The sequence below is a fragment of the Mobula hypostoma genome, chromosome 9, assembly GCF_963921235.1.
Source record: "Mobula hypostoma chromosome 9, sMobHyp1.1, whole genome shotgun sequence".
Lineage (NCBI taxonomy): Eukaryota > Metazoa > Chordata > Chondrichthyes > Myliobatiformes > Myliobatidae > Mobula > Mobula hypostoma.
Window position 1 is genome coordinate 2,010,237 of NC_086105.1, and position 17,363 is coordinate 2,027,599.

The 17,363-nt window shown below is 45.0% G+C and overlaps 1 protein-coding gene across 12 annotated transcripts in view; it reads right to left on the reverse strand.

The window, feature by feature from the left end:
* Positions 1-17,363, reverse strand: part of ppfibp1b (PPFIA binding protein 1b) — a 255,819-nt gene that overhangs the window by 39,774 nt on the left and 198,682 nt on the right. For all 12 annotated transcript variants that reach the window (XM_063057586.1, XM_063057583.1, XM_063057582.1 and 9 more), the window contains 2 exons: positions 7,624-7,774; positions 1,351-1,462 (listed from right to left, as the gene is read on the reverse strand). In XM_063057586.1, the coding sequence (XP_062913656.1) occupies positions 1,351-1,462; positions 7,624-7,774 (263 nt within the window). The remainder of the gene's footprint in view (positions 1-1,350; positions 1,463-7,623; positions 7,775-17,363) is intronic.

Genomic DNA, 17,363 nt, shown 5'->3' on the forward strand with positions numbered 1-17,363 from the left:
TTAATGATTGTATTCGATGTAATATAATAGCCCAGCTTTTAGTTTAGTTTAGTTTTTGGTCAGTTCAGTTTAGTTTTTTTTCTAATTTAGGGATTTTTCCCCCTCGATATTTTTTCATTTTTCTTCTTATCATGTTTAATTATACTAAGAGTTTGGGGGGCCTAATATACTTGTATTATCAGTAGTTTTTATTCACATATGTTAATTACCAATAATGTAATCCCAATCTCTTTGTACTAGTATTGTTGCTATGTTTATGAATTTGAAAATTAATAAAAAGATTAAAAAAGAAAGAAAGATTGATCTTGATGTAGGTCAAAAGGTCAGCACAACAGCATGGGCCAAACAGCTTATACAGAATCAGGTTTATTGTCACCGGTACGTGAAATTTGTTAACTTAGCAACAGCAGTTCAATGTAATACAGAAGAAAAAAACCAAAACAAAATAGTAAATAAATCAAATACAGCATAAGCATATTGAACAGATTAAAAATTGTGCAAAAAAACAGAAATACTATATATTTTTTAAAAAGTGAGGTAGTGTCCAAGGTTCAATGTCCATTTAGGAATCGGATGGCAGAGGGGAAGAAGCTGTTCCTAAATCACTGAGTGTGCTCTTTCAGGCTTCTGTATCTCCTACCTGATGAAAAGGGCATGCCCTGGGTGCTGGAGGTTCTTAATAATGGATGCTGCCTTTCTGAGATACTGCTCTTTGAAGATGTCCTGGGCACTCTGTAGACCAGTACTCAAGATAGAACTGACTAAATCTACAACCCCCTGCAGCTTCTTTTGGTCCTGCAGTGTTGTAAAGTTCAATGTTCTATAAAGCAGTTTATACTTCACTCACTTAGTCATAGACAAGAGATTTTACAGACGTTGGAAATTTTGAATGACAAACACAGAATGCTGGAGGAAGTCAGCAAGTCAGGTAGCATCAGTGCAGGGGAGTAAAGTCAATGTTCCGGGTCTGATGAAGGGCCTCAGCCTGAAATGTTAACTGTTACTCCCCTCTATAGACGCTGCCTGACCTGCTGTGTTCCTCTAACATTTTGCACGTTTCATTCATACACCGAGTAGTTTGAAAGGAAACAATGCTGTCATTAAAAGGGATTTCTTGCTGCCCTCCTCACTCCCTCACATTCCAATCAATTCCCATGGTTTGAAATGCTTTGAGACAGAGAGTCAGTTAAACCTTTTCTCTTTGATATTACTTCTGCCAGTGACCACTCTCCGCCCACACTGACCCACAAACAACAGGATACGTCCCAGTGTAATAAATAAGTGTCAGTCAAGATTGTTGAGCTGTAAGTTTCTACGTGCTAAAAGGGTGAGAAAGATCATCATACTCACTTGTGACCCAATTGTAATCCAGTTTCCCCTTGTTATCTTCTTCTTCAGAACCAAATGCCTGCAGAGCTAGCTGCAGCTTCTTTCTATGCAGAGGGTGCTTGATGCCAAGTTCCTGTGCAAAGAAACTGGTCAAAGAATGTACTGATTCTTCAAAAATGTGTTATCTTTTGCCAACTCTTTACTGTAACAGGCAGAGAATTAGTACAGCCTACAGTAACATAGCCTAGAGTACTGCTTGGGAAGTAGAGCCTGCGGATACCAATTCTTCTCAGGACAAAGTAAAGGGTTCTGCAGAAACCAAGAACAAGCAATTGAGCTAGGCGCAGACCCTTAGTTGTAGACTAAAAATGAAGAGCAATTATCTAGCCAACAATGAGGCAGCTGACATGTTCTCTGCCTCATCACTGCCATAAGCTGTCAAGTGAGGGACCGCTTTATTGCGCACATCAACATAGGGAGTTTAGCAATAAGACCACAAGATAGAGGAGCAGAATTTGGTCCATGACTTCTGCTCTGCCATTTCATCATGACTGATCCAATTTTCCTCTCAGCCCCAATCTCCTGCCTTATCCCCCATATCCCTTCATACCCTGACCAATGAAGAATCTATAAATCTTTGCCTTAAATATACAGAAAGTCTTGGTCTCCACAGCTGCCGGGAGCAGAGAATTTCACAGATTAACCACTCTCCGGATAAAGAAATTCCTCCACAACTCTGTTTTAAAAAGACATCCATCTATTCTGAGGCCTCTGGTCTTGGACTCTCCCACATAGGAAACACCCTCTTCATCCATCAAGGCCTTTCACCATTTGATAGGTTTCAATGAGGTCAGCCCTAATCTACCTGAATTCTTGTGAATACAGGCCCAGAGCCATCAAACACTGTTCATATGACAAGCCATTCAATCCTGGAATCATTTTTGTGAACCACCTCTGAATCTTCTCCAGTTTCAGGACATCCTTTCTAAGATAAGGGGCCCAAATCTGGCCAGAATACTCCATGTGAGGCCTCACCAGTGCTTTATAAAATTCCAACATTACATCCATACTTTTATATTCCAGTCCTTTTGAAATGAATGCTACCATTGCATTTGCTTTTCTCACCACAGACTCAACCTGCAAACTAACCTTTAAGGTTACTCCCAAGTCAATTTGCATTTCAGTTTTTTTTTGTATTTTCTCTCCATTTAGAAAATAGTCCACCCTTTCATTTCTTCTACCAAAGTGCAGGACTATACACTCCCAACACTGTATTCCATCTGCCATTTCTTTGCCCATTCTCCTAATCTGTCCAAGTCCTTCTGTAGCCTCTCTACTTCCTCAAAACCACCTACCCTCCACCTATCTTCATATTGTCTGAAAACTTTGTAACAAAGCCATCAATTCCATCATACAAATTGATATACAATGTAAAAGGAATCAGTCCCAACTTGTGCAACACCACTAGTCATCAGCAGCCAGACAGAAAAGGCTCTCTTTATTTCCACTCTTTGCTTCCTGCCAATCAGCCATTGCTTTATCCATGCTAGAATCTTTCCTGAGATACCATGGGTTCATAGTTCGTTAAACAGCCTCATATTGGGCACCTTGTCAAAGGTCTTCTGAAAATCCAAGGATACATCAAACGATTCTTTGTCTGTCCTGCTTGTTATTTCTTCCAAAAAATTCCAACAGATTTGTCAGGCAAGATTTTCCCTTGAGAAAACCATACTGAATATGGCCCATTTTATCATGTGCCTCCAACTACCCAAGAGCTCATCCAAACCACTGTGGTCAGACTAACTGACCTATAGTTTCCTTTCTTCGGCCTCTCTGCCTTCTCAAAGAGTGAAGTGTCATTTGCAATTTTCCAGTCTCCCGGAACCATTCCAGAACCTAGTGATTCTTGAAAGATCATTACTAAGGAGGAGGAGAAGATGGTGGCGCGACACAGTGTGCGCGGCCTCTCTGGTGAATGATATCTGTAATCTGTCAAGTAGGGGACCGTGCACAATTCTGATTTGATGAAGACAGACGTGAGAGTACGGAGGAACATCTGGAGAAACTTCTGAAATGCCCGCTTCGCTGCCACTGTGTGGTAACCGGAATCTCTGGAGCAGAAGGCCCCAAATCCTCGGCTTTGCTTGTTTCAGTGGCCGGGGCGAGGTCGAAGGCGCTCGGCAGAGGATGACACTCGGGAGGCTGTATCAGATGGGCTGGTCAGAGGCTCGAAGTTTTCGGATGGACGGACTCTGTGTCGGCTGCTTCCAATGCATCGGCAAGTTGTCAGTGCCTGGAGGTTTATGGCAAGGATTATCTCCCTTTTGCCACCTGCTATTGGGAACTTGGGAGTCGATCGGGACTTACTTTTTTTTTACCGTGCCCGTGGTCTGTTCTTTATCAAATTATGGTATTGCTTTGCAATACGTTATAATTATGTGGTTCTGTCAGTGTTAGTCTTTGGTTTGTTCTGTTTTTTTGTGATATCAATCTGGAGGAACATTGCATCATTTCTTAATGCATGTATGCATATTTAAATGACAATAAAAGAGGACTGAGTGTTCTCATAATCTAAAAAAAATCTAATGCCTCCACAATCTCTTTAGCCACCTCTTTCAGAACTCTGGGGTACACACCATCACGTCCAGGTGACTTATCTACCTTCAGACCTTTCAGTTTCCCAAGAATCTTCTTTCTAGTAATGGTAACTTCACACACCTCATGCCCCTGACACCTGGAGTTTCCACCATACTGCTAGTGTCTTCCACAGTGAAGACTGATGCAAAATATTTACTCAGTTTGTCCACCATTTCCTTGGCCCCCATTACTACCTCTCCAGCATAATTTTCCGGTGGTCTGATATCCACCCTTGCCTTTCTTTTACACTTTATTTACCTAAAGAAATTTTGGCACCTTCTTTAATATTATTGGCTAGCTTACTTTTGTATTCCATTTTTTTCTTCTTAATGACTTTTGTGTTCTCTTCTGTTGGTTTTTAAAGCTTCCCAATCCTCTAACTTTCCACTATTTTTTTTTCTCTATTCCATGCCCCCTCTTTGGCTTTTATGTTGGCTTTGACTTCTCTCCTTAGCCACGGTTGTCTCATCTTTCCTTTCGAATACTTCTTCCTCTTTGGGATGAATATATCCTGTGTCTTCCAAATTGCTTCCGGAAATTCTAGACATTGCTGATTTACAGCCATTGTTCTTTTCCAATTAAATCTAGCAAACTCTTCTCTCATGCCTCTGTAATTCCCTTTAATTTTGTAATTCTGATAAAGACTTCTCAAATTGCAGAGTGAATTTAATCATATTATGATCACTTGCCCCCAAGTGTCCTTTTACCTTAAGGTTTCTAATCAATTCTTGTTCATTGCACAACACCCAATCCAGAGTAGCTGTTCCTCCAGTGGCCTCAACCACGAGTTGTTCTAAACAGCCATCTTGTAGGCACACTAGAAATTGCTCCTCCTGGAATCCAGCACCAACCTGATTTTCCCAATCTACCTGCATATTGACATCCCCCATGATTATTGAAACATTGCCCTTTTGGCATGTATTTTTTTTATCTCCCGTTGTAATTTGTAGGCCACATCCTTATTACTATTTGGGGGTCTGTACCAACTCCCATCAGGGTCTTTTTACCTTTGCAGTTCCCCAGCTCTGTCCACACCACCTTCTGACTGTACGTCACCTCTTCCTAATGATTTGATTTCATGTTTTTTAACCAACAGACCCAACACCACTCTCTGCCATCCTGCCTGTCCTTTTGATACAATGTGTATCCTTGGACATTAACTTCCTGGCTATAATCTTTCAGCCATGATTCAGTGTTGCCTACAATATACCTGCCAATTTGTCGCACCATGCTCAACCTTCTGAGTTTGTATATTCTCCCCTTGAAACCAGGTGGGTATCCTAGGTACTACAGTCAGATCAGCTCACACTGCAAAAATGATTTGCTTCATAGAGTCCAACAGCAGGGAAAAGTGTCCTTTGATCCATCTGGTCCGTGCTAACCAAGATTCATGCCTAAGCTAGTCCCAGTGGCCCACGATTGGTCCATACCTTCTAAACCATTTCTATATACCTGCTCAAATGCATTTTAAATGTTGATAACGTACTGGCCACTCGCAGCTATGGCAGCTCATTCCATAGACTGACTGTCACCTTGGTGGAAAAAGTTGTTCCTCAAGTTACTATTAAGTTTCTCCCCTCTCACCTTAAACCTGTGCCCTCCAGTTCTTGATTCCCCAATCCAGAGAAAGTGACTGTACATTCACTCTACCTGTGCCCCTTATAATTTTATAAACTGCAAACTCCATCCAGTTCTTGTTGCAGAATCACCTACATATACCATCACTTCTGATGTTTCTCAAATATCTATCCTTTACTACACCATTTCTTAACTATATACTGTTTGTTGGTGATATTACCTGTCAATACTATATTGATGACACTCAACTCCATCCCTTTGGTCTCCATGAACTACGTAGTCAAAGATTCGTCACCATCAACAGCAATTTCCTCCAAATGTTGGTAAAAGCCAAATCCACCGTCTTTCACCACATCCCCCAACTACCTAATGCCAACTTTTCCCTGAAACAAAAACCCTCAATGTTAAACTCTAAACCATGATGAACATCAGACCACATATCCATCTCATCAGTATGACCAAACATTTCTACCTCCAACATTTTCCTCTGACCCTTGCCTCAGTTCACTACAGATAAAAGCCCTCATCCATGACAAAGGGTTAATGTATGAGGAGCGTTTGATGGTTCTGGGCCTGTAACTCATCAGCGTTTAGAAGAATGAGGGTGGGGGAATCTCACTGAAACCTATTGAATATTGAAAGGCCTAGATAGTGGATGTGTAGAAGATGTTTCCTATAGTGGGGGAGGCTAGGACCAGGGGGCAGACCCTCAGAATAGAGGGACATTTCTTTAGAACAAGGAGGAATTTCTTTAGCCAGAGCATAGTGAATCTGTGGAATTCATTGCCACTGACAGCTGTGGAGGTCAAATCATTGGGTATACTTAAAGTGGTGGTTAATAGTTTCCTGATTAGTTAGGGTGCCAAAGGTTACTGGAGCAGGCAAGAGAATGGAGTTGAGGGGATAATAAATCAGCCATGATGGAATGACAAAGCAAATTTTATGGGCTGAACAGCCTAATTCTGCTCCCATGTTTTATGGTCATATTATTAGTTCTAGCCTCAACTTTTCTAACATTGACCTGGTTGCCTTCGCTATTCTAATTACTTTAAACCTCAGATCACCTAGAACTCTGCTATATCTCTCAATCCCCAAAAAGTGAACTTGAAAAATAACATAGGAAAGATAACAAAGTGAAAAATAACATAGGAATTGGATGTGTAGAGGGAACAAAGTGTAATCAGTTCCTTCATTATATCAGCTGACCAATCACCTTCATTTCAGACTCTCCACACTGTTGCTTAGGAAGTCTCAGCCCCTTGGGACAGGCTGTGTCAAACTTCTTTCTCTCTATTTGCAGCTGTGCCTTCAGCCATCAAGACACTGCACACTAGCATTTTAAAAGTTCAAAGTAAATTATTAAAGTACATATATGCCATCATATACAGCCCTAAGATTAATTCTTTCATGTGCATTCAACTTAAATACAAAGAAACACAAAAAAACCCAATAAATACTAAGAATGAGATGAAGTGTCCTTCAAAGTGAGTCCAATGTCGGTCCACGGCCTCCTCTTGTGCCACGATGAGGCCACCCTCAAGGTGGAGGAGTAACACCTTATATTCTGTCTAGGTAGCCTCCAGCCTGATGGCATGAATATTGATGGTTCCTTCTGGTTAAAACATTTTCCCTCCCCCTTCTCTCATCTTCTATTCCCCACCCTGGCCTCTTACCTCCTCTCACCTGCCTATCACCTACCCATGGGTCCAATCCTCCTTCCCTTTCTCCTATCATCCACACTCCTCTCCTATCAGTTTCCTTCCTCTCCAGCCCTTTACCTTTCCCATCCACGTGGCTTTTCCTATCATCTTCCCTTATCTTTTTAATTTGGCATCATCCCCCTTCCTTTCCAGTCCTGAAGAAGGGTCTCAGCCTGAAATGTCAAACTGTTTGTCATCTCCATGGATGCTGCCTGACCTACCAAATTGCTCCAAAATTTTGTGAGTGCTGCCAAAGGTTATTTTCCTACACCTTCCCAACGCTTCAATATCAGACATCTCTGGATTGGTCAATTTTGTGTTAAACTGCACACTGCGAGATTCTCTTACATTAGACACTATAATAACACAAGAAGCTTACCTTCTCCAGGTCTTGCTGAGATGCGTGCAGTAAGGTCTGGCCTGAGGTGATCCAGGATCCAGAAGCCCCAACATATATTCCTAGTCCCTGGTCATCCAGCCAGTTGCACACCTGGTCTTTGCTCCACTTTGCAAATGGAGCATCCAGATCACTGCAGACAAAGTGATTGCACTTTCAGATTAATGACCAAGTAGCTTCAAAGGCAAAGTTCTGATTAAGTCACCCAACACACATTACGTACACCACTTTCTGCAAAGTGTGGAGAAAATGTTTATTAACAGGACGAGGACATTGACTATCAACAGGTACTCCCAAGAGGTGGAGGAGAACAAATTCTTGACCTGCCAGGTTATCAAACCATAAGACGTAGAATCAGAATTAGAGCACACGACCCATCAACTCTGCGCTGATTTATTATCCCTCTCAACCCCTTCTCTTGCCTTCTCACCATAATCATTGACACCCTAAACAAGATCCTATCAAACACCACTTTAAATATACCCAATGACTTGGCCTCCACATATGTCTTTGACAATGAATTCCTCATATTTACTACCCTCTGGCTAAAGAAATTCTTCCCCTTCTTTGTCATAAAGGGACATCCCTCTATTCTGAAGTTGTACTGTCAAGTCCTTGATTCCTCCATTGTAGAAAACATCCTTTCCACATCAATATTCGATAGGTCTCAATGGGATTCCCCACACCCCCCCTTCGCCACCTCCATCTCATTCTTCTAAACTGCAATTAGTACAGGGCCAAGGTAACATGTCTGAACGACTGGTGTCCTGTCACACTCACCTCAATAATAAGCAAATACTTTGAGAGGCTGGTCAAGGGTTACATCTGCAGCTTGCTACCACCCAAACTGGACCCCCTACAATTCACCTACCGACACAACCAATCGACAGATGACGCAATAGTCACAGCTCTGCACACCATCCTTACACATCTGAAGAAGGATGCTTATGTGAGAATGCTGTTCTTGGACTACAGTTCAGTATTCAACACTATAATTCCCTCCAAGCTTGACAAGAAGTTCAGATACCTCGGCCTTCACCCTGCCTTGTGTAGCTGGATTCTAGACTTCCTGTCAGATCGCCGGCAGGTGGTAAGAGTGGGCTCCCTCACCACAGGTGTCCCTCAGGGCTGTGTACTAAGCCCCCTCCTTTACTCCCTGTATACCCATGACTGTGCCACCACCCACAGCTCCAATCTGCAAATTAAACTTGCTGACGACACTACACTGACTGGCCTAATCTCAAATAATAGTGAGGCAGCCTACAGGGAAGTCATCATCCTGACACAGTGATGTCAAGAAAAAACATCTCCGTCAATGTCACAAAAACTAAGGAGCTGGTTGTGGACTACAGGAGGAATGGAGATAGGCTAACCCTCATTGACATCAATGGATCTGGGGTTGACAGGGTGAACAGCTTTAAGTTCCTCAGCATATACATCACCGAGGAGCTCACGTGGTCTGTTTATACCGGATGTGTGGTGGAACAAAACACACAACGCCTCTTTCACCTCAGACAGTTGAGGAAGTTTGGTATGGGCCCCCAAATCCTATGAACTTTCTACAGGGGCACAATTGGGAGCATCCTGACTGGCTGCATCACTGCCTGGTATGGGAACTGCACCTCCCTTAATCGTGAGATTCTGCAGAGAATGGTGTGGACAGCCCAGCGCTTCTGTAGTTGTGAACTTCCCACTTTTCAGGACATTTACAGAGACAGGTGTATAAAAAGAGCCCAAAGTATTCATTGGGGATCCGAGTCACCCCAACCACAAACTGTTCCAGTTGCCACCATCCGGGAAACGGTACCACAGCATAAAAGCCAGGACCAACAGGCTCTGGAACAGCTTCTTCCACCAGGCCATCAAACTGCTTAATTCATGGCGATGCAACTGTATTTCCATGCTATAGTGACTACCCTGTTGTACATACTATTTATTATAAATTACTATAAATTGCACATTTAGACAGGACACAAAACAAAAAATTTTACTCACGTATATGAAGGATGCAATAAAGTCAATTCAATGCAATTCCCAGAGCCATCAAGTGCTCCTCATATATTAACCCTTTCCTTCCCAAAATCATTCTTCTGAAACTCCTCTGGACCCTCCCTAATGCCAACACATTTTTTCTTAAACAAGGGGCCTAAAACTGCTCACAATATCTCGGGCAGTCTGACCAATCCTTATAAAGCCTTAATGGGCAATGGTTGTCTCACAGCACTATTAGGGAGGGAGTTCTAAGGTTTAGATCCAGTAATGAAGGGACGTTGCAGTTCAAGGACATTGTGAGTCAGAAACAATTCCACAAAAGGCGGATATGCAAGTACCCGCTGCCCTCAATTTTCTTGCTAGCAGATCAGACTGCGAAGTAGCCAGTGGGAAATATATGAAAGGCTATGGTCCAAGAGCAGGTTGATGGGATGAGGCAAAATAACAGTTCGACATAGACTAGATGGGCCAAAGGTCCTGCTTCAGCACTGTAGTGCTCTATGACTCTAGCCTTGGCGGATGGCACATGCCCTTGCAGACACAATAGATGTAAAGTGGTTAGCATTAGAAACATAGAAAAACTACAGCACAATACAGGCCCTTCGGCCCACAATGCTACCAAACATGTACTTACTTTAGAAATTACCTAGGGTTACCCACAGCCCTCTCTTTTTCTAAGCTCCATGTACCTATCCAGGAGTCTCTTAAAAGACCCTATCGTATCCGTCTCCACCACCATCGTCGGCAGCCCATTCCATGCACTTACCACTCTCTGCGTAAAAAACTTACCCGACACCTCCTCTGTACCTCCTTCCAAGCTCCTTAAAACTGTGTCCTCTTGTGTTAGCTATTTCAGCTCTGGGGAAAAGCCTCTGACTATCCACACGATCAATGCCTCTCATCATCTTATACACTTCTATCAGGTCACCTCTCATCCTCCGTCACTCCAAGGAGAAAAGGCCAAGTTCATTCAACCTATTCTCGTAAGGTATGCTCCCTAATCCAGGACAACATCCTTTTAAATCTCCTCTAAACCCTTTCTGCAGTTTCTACATCCTTTCTGTAGGGAGGTGAACAGAACTGAGCACAGTACTCCAAGTGGGGTCTGACCAGGGTCCTATATAGCTGCAACATTACCTCTCGGCTCTTAAACTCAATCCCATGGTTGATGAAGGCAAATGCATCGTATGCCTTTTTAACCACAGAGTCAACCTGCGCAGCAGCTTTGAGTGTCCTATGGACTCGGACCCCAAGATCCCTCTGATCCTCCACACTGCCAAGAGTCTTACCATTAATGCTATATTCTGTCATCATATTTGACCTACCAAAATGAACCACCTCACACTTATCTGGGATGAACTCCATCTGCCACTTCTCAGCCCAGTTTCCTATCAATGTACCGCTGTAACTTCTGACAGCCCTCCACACTATCCATAACATCCCCAACCTTTCTGTCATCAGCAAATTTACTAATCCATCCCTCCACTTCCTCATCCACGTCAGGTATAAAAATCATGAAGAGAAGGGGTCACAACAGATTCCTGAGGCACACCACTAGTCATCGATCTCCATGCAGAATATGACCCGTCTACAACCACTCCTTGCCTTCTGTGGACAAGCCAATTCTGGATCCACAAAGCGATTTCCCCTTGGATCCCATGCCTCCTTACTTTCTCAATAAGCCTTGCATGGGGTACCTTATCAAATGCCTTGCTGAAATCTATATGCACTACATCTACTGCTCTACCTTCATCAATGTGTTTCGTCACATCCTCAAAAAATTCAATCTGGCTCGTAAGGCACGACCTGCCTTTAACAAAGCCATGCTGATTATTCCTAATCATATTATGCCTCTCCAAATGTTCATAAATCCTGCCTTTCAGGATAAAACATAAAAAATAGGTGGAGTAGGTCATTCGGCCCTTCGAGCCTGCACCGCCATTCAGTATGATCATGGCTGATCATCCAACTCAGAACCCTGTACCAGCCTTCTCTCCATACCCCCTGATCCCTCTAGCCACAAGGGCCATATCTAACTCCCTCTTAAATATAGCCAATGAACTGGCCTCAACTGTTTCCTGTGGCAGAGAATTCTACAGATTCACCACTCTCTGTGTGAAGAAGTTTTTCCTAATCTTGGTCCTAAAAGGCTTCCCCTTTATCCTCAAACTGTGACCCCTCGTTCTGGACTTCCCCAACATCGGGAACAATCTTCCTGCATCTAGCCTGTCCAATCCCTTTAGGATTTTATATGTTTCAATAAGATCCCCCCTCAATCGTCTAAATTCCAACGAGTATAAGCCTAGCCGATCCAGTCTTTCATCATATGAAAGTCCTGCCATCCCAGGAATCAATCTGGTGAACCTTCTTTATACTCCCTCTATGGCAAGGATGTCTTTCCTCAGATTAGGAGACCAAAACTGCACACAGTACTCCAAGATCTTTTCCATCAACTTACCAACCACTGAAGTAAGACTCACTGGTCTATAATTTTCTGTGCTATCTCTATTCCCTTTCTTGAATAAGAGAACAGGATCTGCGACCCTCCAATCCTCTGGAACCTCTCCTGTCCCCATTGATGATGCATGGATCATTGCCAGAGGCTCAGCAATTTCCCCCCTCGCCTTCCACAGTAGTCTGGGGTACATCTCGTCCACTCCCAGAGATTTATCCAACTTGATGCTTTCCATAAGCTCCAGCACATCCTCTTTCTTAATGTCTAAATGCTCAAGCTTTTCAATCCACTGTAAGTCACCCCTACAATTCCCAAGATCCTTTTCCATAGTGAATACTGAAGTGAAGTATTCATTAAGTATCTCTGCTATCTCCTCCGGTTCCATACACACTTTTCCACTGTCACACTTGATTGGTCCTATTCTCTCATGTCTTATCCTTTTGCTCTTTCCATACTTGTAGAATGCCTTGGGGTTTTCTTTAATCCTGCTTGCCAAGGCCTCCTCATGGCCCCTTCTGGCTCTCCTAATTTCATTAAGCTACCCTAATAATCTTCTAGATCTCTATCATAACCTAGTTTTTTGAACCTTTTGTAAGCTTTTCTTTTCTTCTTGACTAGATTTTCAAAAGCCTGTGTACACCATGGTTCCTGTACCCTTTCCGTTTCATTGGAACGTACCTATGCAGAACACCACGTAAATATCTCCTGAACATTGGCCACATTTCCGCCGTATATTTCCCTGAGAACATCTGTTCCCAATTTATGCTTCCAAATTCCTGCCTGATAGCTTCATATTTCTCCTTACTCCAATTAAATGCTTTCCTAACCTGTCTGTTCCTATCCCTCTCCAATGCTATGGTAAAGGGGCTAGAATTGTAATCACCATCTCCAAAATGCTCTCCCACTGAACAGACCCGACACCTGACCAGGTTCATTTTCCAATACCAGATCAAGAACAGCCTCTCCTCTTGTAGGCTTTATCTACATATTGTGTCAGGAAACCTTCCTGAACACACCTAACAAACTCCTATTTAAACCCCTTGCTCTAGGGAGACACCAATCGATATTTGGGAAATTAAAATCTCCCACGACAACCCTGTTATTATTACACCTTTCCAGAATCGGTCTCCCAATCTGCTCCTCGATGTCCCTGTTACTATTGGGTGGTCTATAAAAAAAATCACCCACTCTGCTGCTTTTCCCAAACACAGAGCTTAGGCTCTTATTAAAGCAATGGACAACTGGAGAGTATCCTGCCCTAATACAGTTTCCTCGTTTAACACTGAGTATGAAAACGGAAACGCCATTATTTCTCTGATTTCCAACTATATTAGAACTAGAGATCATAGGTTAAGGTGAAAGTTGAAATGTTTAAGGGGAACATGAAGGGGAATCTTCTTAACTCAGAGGATGGTGCTAGTGTGGAAAGAGCTGCTAGCAGAAGTGGTGATGCATGCTTAATCAAAACATTTACGAGAAGTTTGGATAGCTACATGGATGGTTAAGGGATGGAGGGCTATGGTTCAGGTGCAGGTCAAAAGGACCAGGCACAATAATAGTTCTGCATAGACTAGATGGGCTAAAGGGCCTGATTCTATACTCTTTGACTACTGGCTGGCCCACCTTCCCTCTACCATTGCCTACACTCCATTCTTGGTTACTGTGATTGCTTTTTCAAAGCCTCTTGCCAGGGTCTCCCCAGCCCCACCCCGTCACTCTGCATTACTGCTTTTTCTCAGACTGAATTCTGGAATGAGAGCGAGCTGAAGGTACGTTACTCATCTCACAGGAACACAGCTGTTGACATTTTAAGATCTAGTTCAATGTTTCCACATCCTGGAGAGGCCTCCGTTGGTTGTGGTCAACCATGTAAAGTAAAAGTAAATGGCAGGATACTTGGTAGTGTGGAGGAGCAGAGGGATCTCAGGGTACATGTCCACAGATCCCTGAAAGTTGCCTCACAGGTGGATAGGGTAGTTAAGAAAGCTTATGGGGTGTTAGCTTTCATAAGTCGAGGGACAGAATTTAAGAGTCGCAATGTAATGATGCAGCTCTATAAAACTCTGGTTAGGCCACACTTGGAGTACTGTGTCCAGTTCTGGTCACCTCACTATAGGAAGGATGTGGAAGCATTGGAAAGGGTACAGAGGAGATTTACCAGGATGCTGCCTGGTTTAGAAAGTATGCATTATGATCAGAAATTAAGGGAGCTAGGGCTTTACTCTTTGGAGAGGAGAAGGATGAGAGGAGACATGATAGAGGTGTACAAGATAATAAGAGGAATAGATAGAGTGGATAGCCAGCGCCTCTTCCCCAGGGCACCACTCCTCAATACAAGAGGACATGGCTTTAAGGTAAGGGGTGGGAAGTTCAAGGGGGATATTAGAGGAAGGTTTTTTACTCAGAGAATGGTTGGTGCGTGGAATGCACTGCCTGAGTCAGTGGTGGAGGTAGATATACTAGTGAAGTTTAAGAGACTACTAGACAGGTATATGGAGGAATTTAAGGTGGGGGCTTATATGGGAGGCAGGGTTTGAGGGTCGGCACAACATTGTGGGCCGAAGGGCCTGTACTGTGCTGTACTATTCTATGTTCTGTGTCCTAGCTGACTACGGAAACACAAGCCAGGGCTACACAACATGGAAAGCAGCAGGCTCCCCCTCTCCACTCAGCTGATGAACCCAAAGCAATGGCAGAGACCAGGAATTGCCAGTCAGCATTGAACACATTGTAGGACTACCTTAGGGACTCGAGCTCTGGATTTTCCCCTCAGGGTTTACTCCCAAACCCTTCTGCATGAGTAGGTATAGCTGCAGGGCAGCAGAGGTTTGTGATCAGAGATTTCCTTCTCTGAGATGAGCTGCCAAGCACAGCTGACGAGCCCCATCTGCTCGAAGCAACTGGTTTTAAGCTCCAGTTGCCTGACTTGGTCCCTTCTCTTGTCAGTAGAAACGGTTCCACTGTGTTTAGTTCCACACCATTGACTGATTACTTACACATGGATAATATGTCTACTTTCTTCCCAATTTCATACTGTTTCCATTTCAGAACTGTTAATTACACTCAGTCATTACTCTGTCGTCATGTTCCCCATTTTCCCCCTGTAATGCTCAGGATTTGTTGCTCTTTGAAAAGGTGTCTCACCCTCGGTATCCTGCCCCCTGATCCCTCAGGGGCAGCCTGGATCGCATGCATGCCCCCTGATCCCTCAGGGGCAGCCTGGATCGCATGCATGGCCCCTGATCCCTCAGGGGCAGCCTGGATCGCATGCATGGCCCCTGATCCCTCAGGGGCAGCCTGGATCGCATGCATGGCCCCTGATCCCTCAGGGCAGACTGGATCGCATGCATGCCCCCTGATCCCTCGGGGCAGACTGGATCGCATGCATGCCCCCTGATCCCTCGGGGCAGACTGGATCGCATGCATGCCCCCTGATCCCTCGGGGCAGACTGGATCGCATGCATGCCCCCTGATCCCTCGGGGCAGACTGGATCGCATGCATGCCCCCTGATCCCTCGGGGCAGACTGGATCGCATGCATGCCCCCTGATCCCCCATGGCAGACTGGATCGCATGCATGCCCCCTGATCCCCCATGGCAGACTGGATCGCATGCATGCCCCCTGATCCCTCAGGGGCAGCCTGGATCGCATGCATGCCCCGATCCCTCAGGGGCAGCCTGGATCGCATGCATGCCCCCTGATCCCTCAGGGGCAGCCTGGATCGCATGCATGCCCCCTGATCCCTCAGGGGCAGCCTGGATCGCATGCATGCCCCCTGATCCCCCATGGCAGACTGGATCGCATGCATGCCCCCTGATCCCTCAGGGCAGACTGGATCGCATGCATGCCCCCTGATCCCTCAGGGCAGACTGGATTGCATGCATGCCCCCTGATCCCTCAGGGCAGACTGGATCGCATGCATGCCCCCTGATCCCTCAGGGCAGACTGGATCGCATGCATGCCCCCTGATCCCTCAGGGCAGACTGGATCGCATGCATGCCCCCTGATCCCTCAGGGCAGCCTGGATCGCATGCATGCCCCCTGATCCCTCAGGGGCAGCCTGGATCGCATGCATGCCCCCTGATCCCCCATGGCAGACTGGATCGCATGCATGCCCCCTGATCCCCCATGGCAGACTGGATCGCATGCATGCCCCCTGATCCCCCATGGCAGACTGGATCGCATGCATGCCCCCTGATCCCCCATGGCAGACTGGATCGCATGCATGCCCCCTGATCCCTCAGGGGCAGCCTGGATCGCATGCATGCCCCGATCCCTCAGGGGCAGCCTGGATCGCATGCATGCCCCCTGATCCCTCAGGGGCAGCCTGGATCGCATGCATGCCCCCTGATCCCCCATGGCAGACTGGATCGCATGCATGCCCCCTGATCCCTCAGGGGCAGCCTGGATCGCATGCATGCCCCCTGATCCCCCATGGCAGACTGGATCGCATGCATGCCCCCTGATCCCTCAGGGCAGAGCGGAGTGTTGGGCTTCAAGTTACAACATCACCCAGGCACAAAGTCCAAGTTCAGAAGCTAATGCATCAAGTAGGTCCAAGACAAATTGGGGCCTTGAAAGGATTAAAGTTCAGCTTACACAGCTCTTCCAGACTAACCAGCTGCTGTTTGCGTGCATCACTGGCATGCCCTGCAGTGAAAGAAACTCAGATCTTGGACTAGAATGGCAGTGGAAATGATCAAGCCAACAGAGTGACAAGGTGGTGATGGAGGCGGCTAGAGTCACTGAACACTAAAACACAGAAACAGGCCCTTCAGCTCATTTGGTCCGCGCCGAACTATTTATCTGCCTCGTCCTATCGACCTGCACCTGAACCATACTCTTCCCATCCATGTACTTATTCAAATTTCTCTAAAACTCTGAAATCGAACCCACATCCACCCCATCACTGGCAGCTCACTCCACACTCTCACTACCCTCTGAGTGAAATTCCCCCTCAGGTTCACCTTAAACATTCCCTTTTACCCTTAACTCCCGTTGTCTAGTTCTTGTCTCATCCAACCTCAGTGGAAAAAGTCTGCTTGCATTTACAATACCTATACCGCTCATAATTTTGTATACTTCTATCAAATCTCCTACTAATCTTCTTAGCTCCAGGGAATGAAATCCCAACCATTCAGCCTTTCTGTATAACTCAGGTCCTCAGTCCTGGCAACATCCTGTAAAACTTCTCTGTACTCTTTCAATCTTACTGTTACTGTGTCTGGAAGTGTTTCAGCCTGTTGGGTAATGGGAGGCAATTCAACACGAGGAC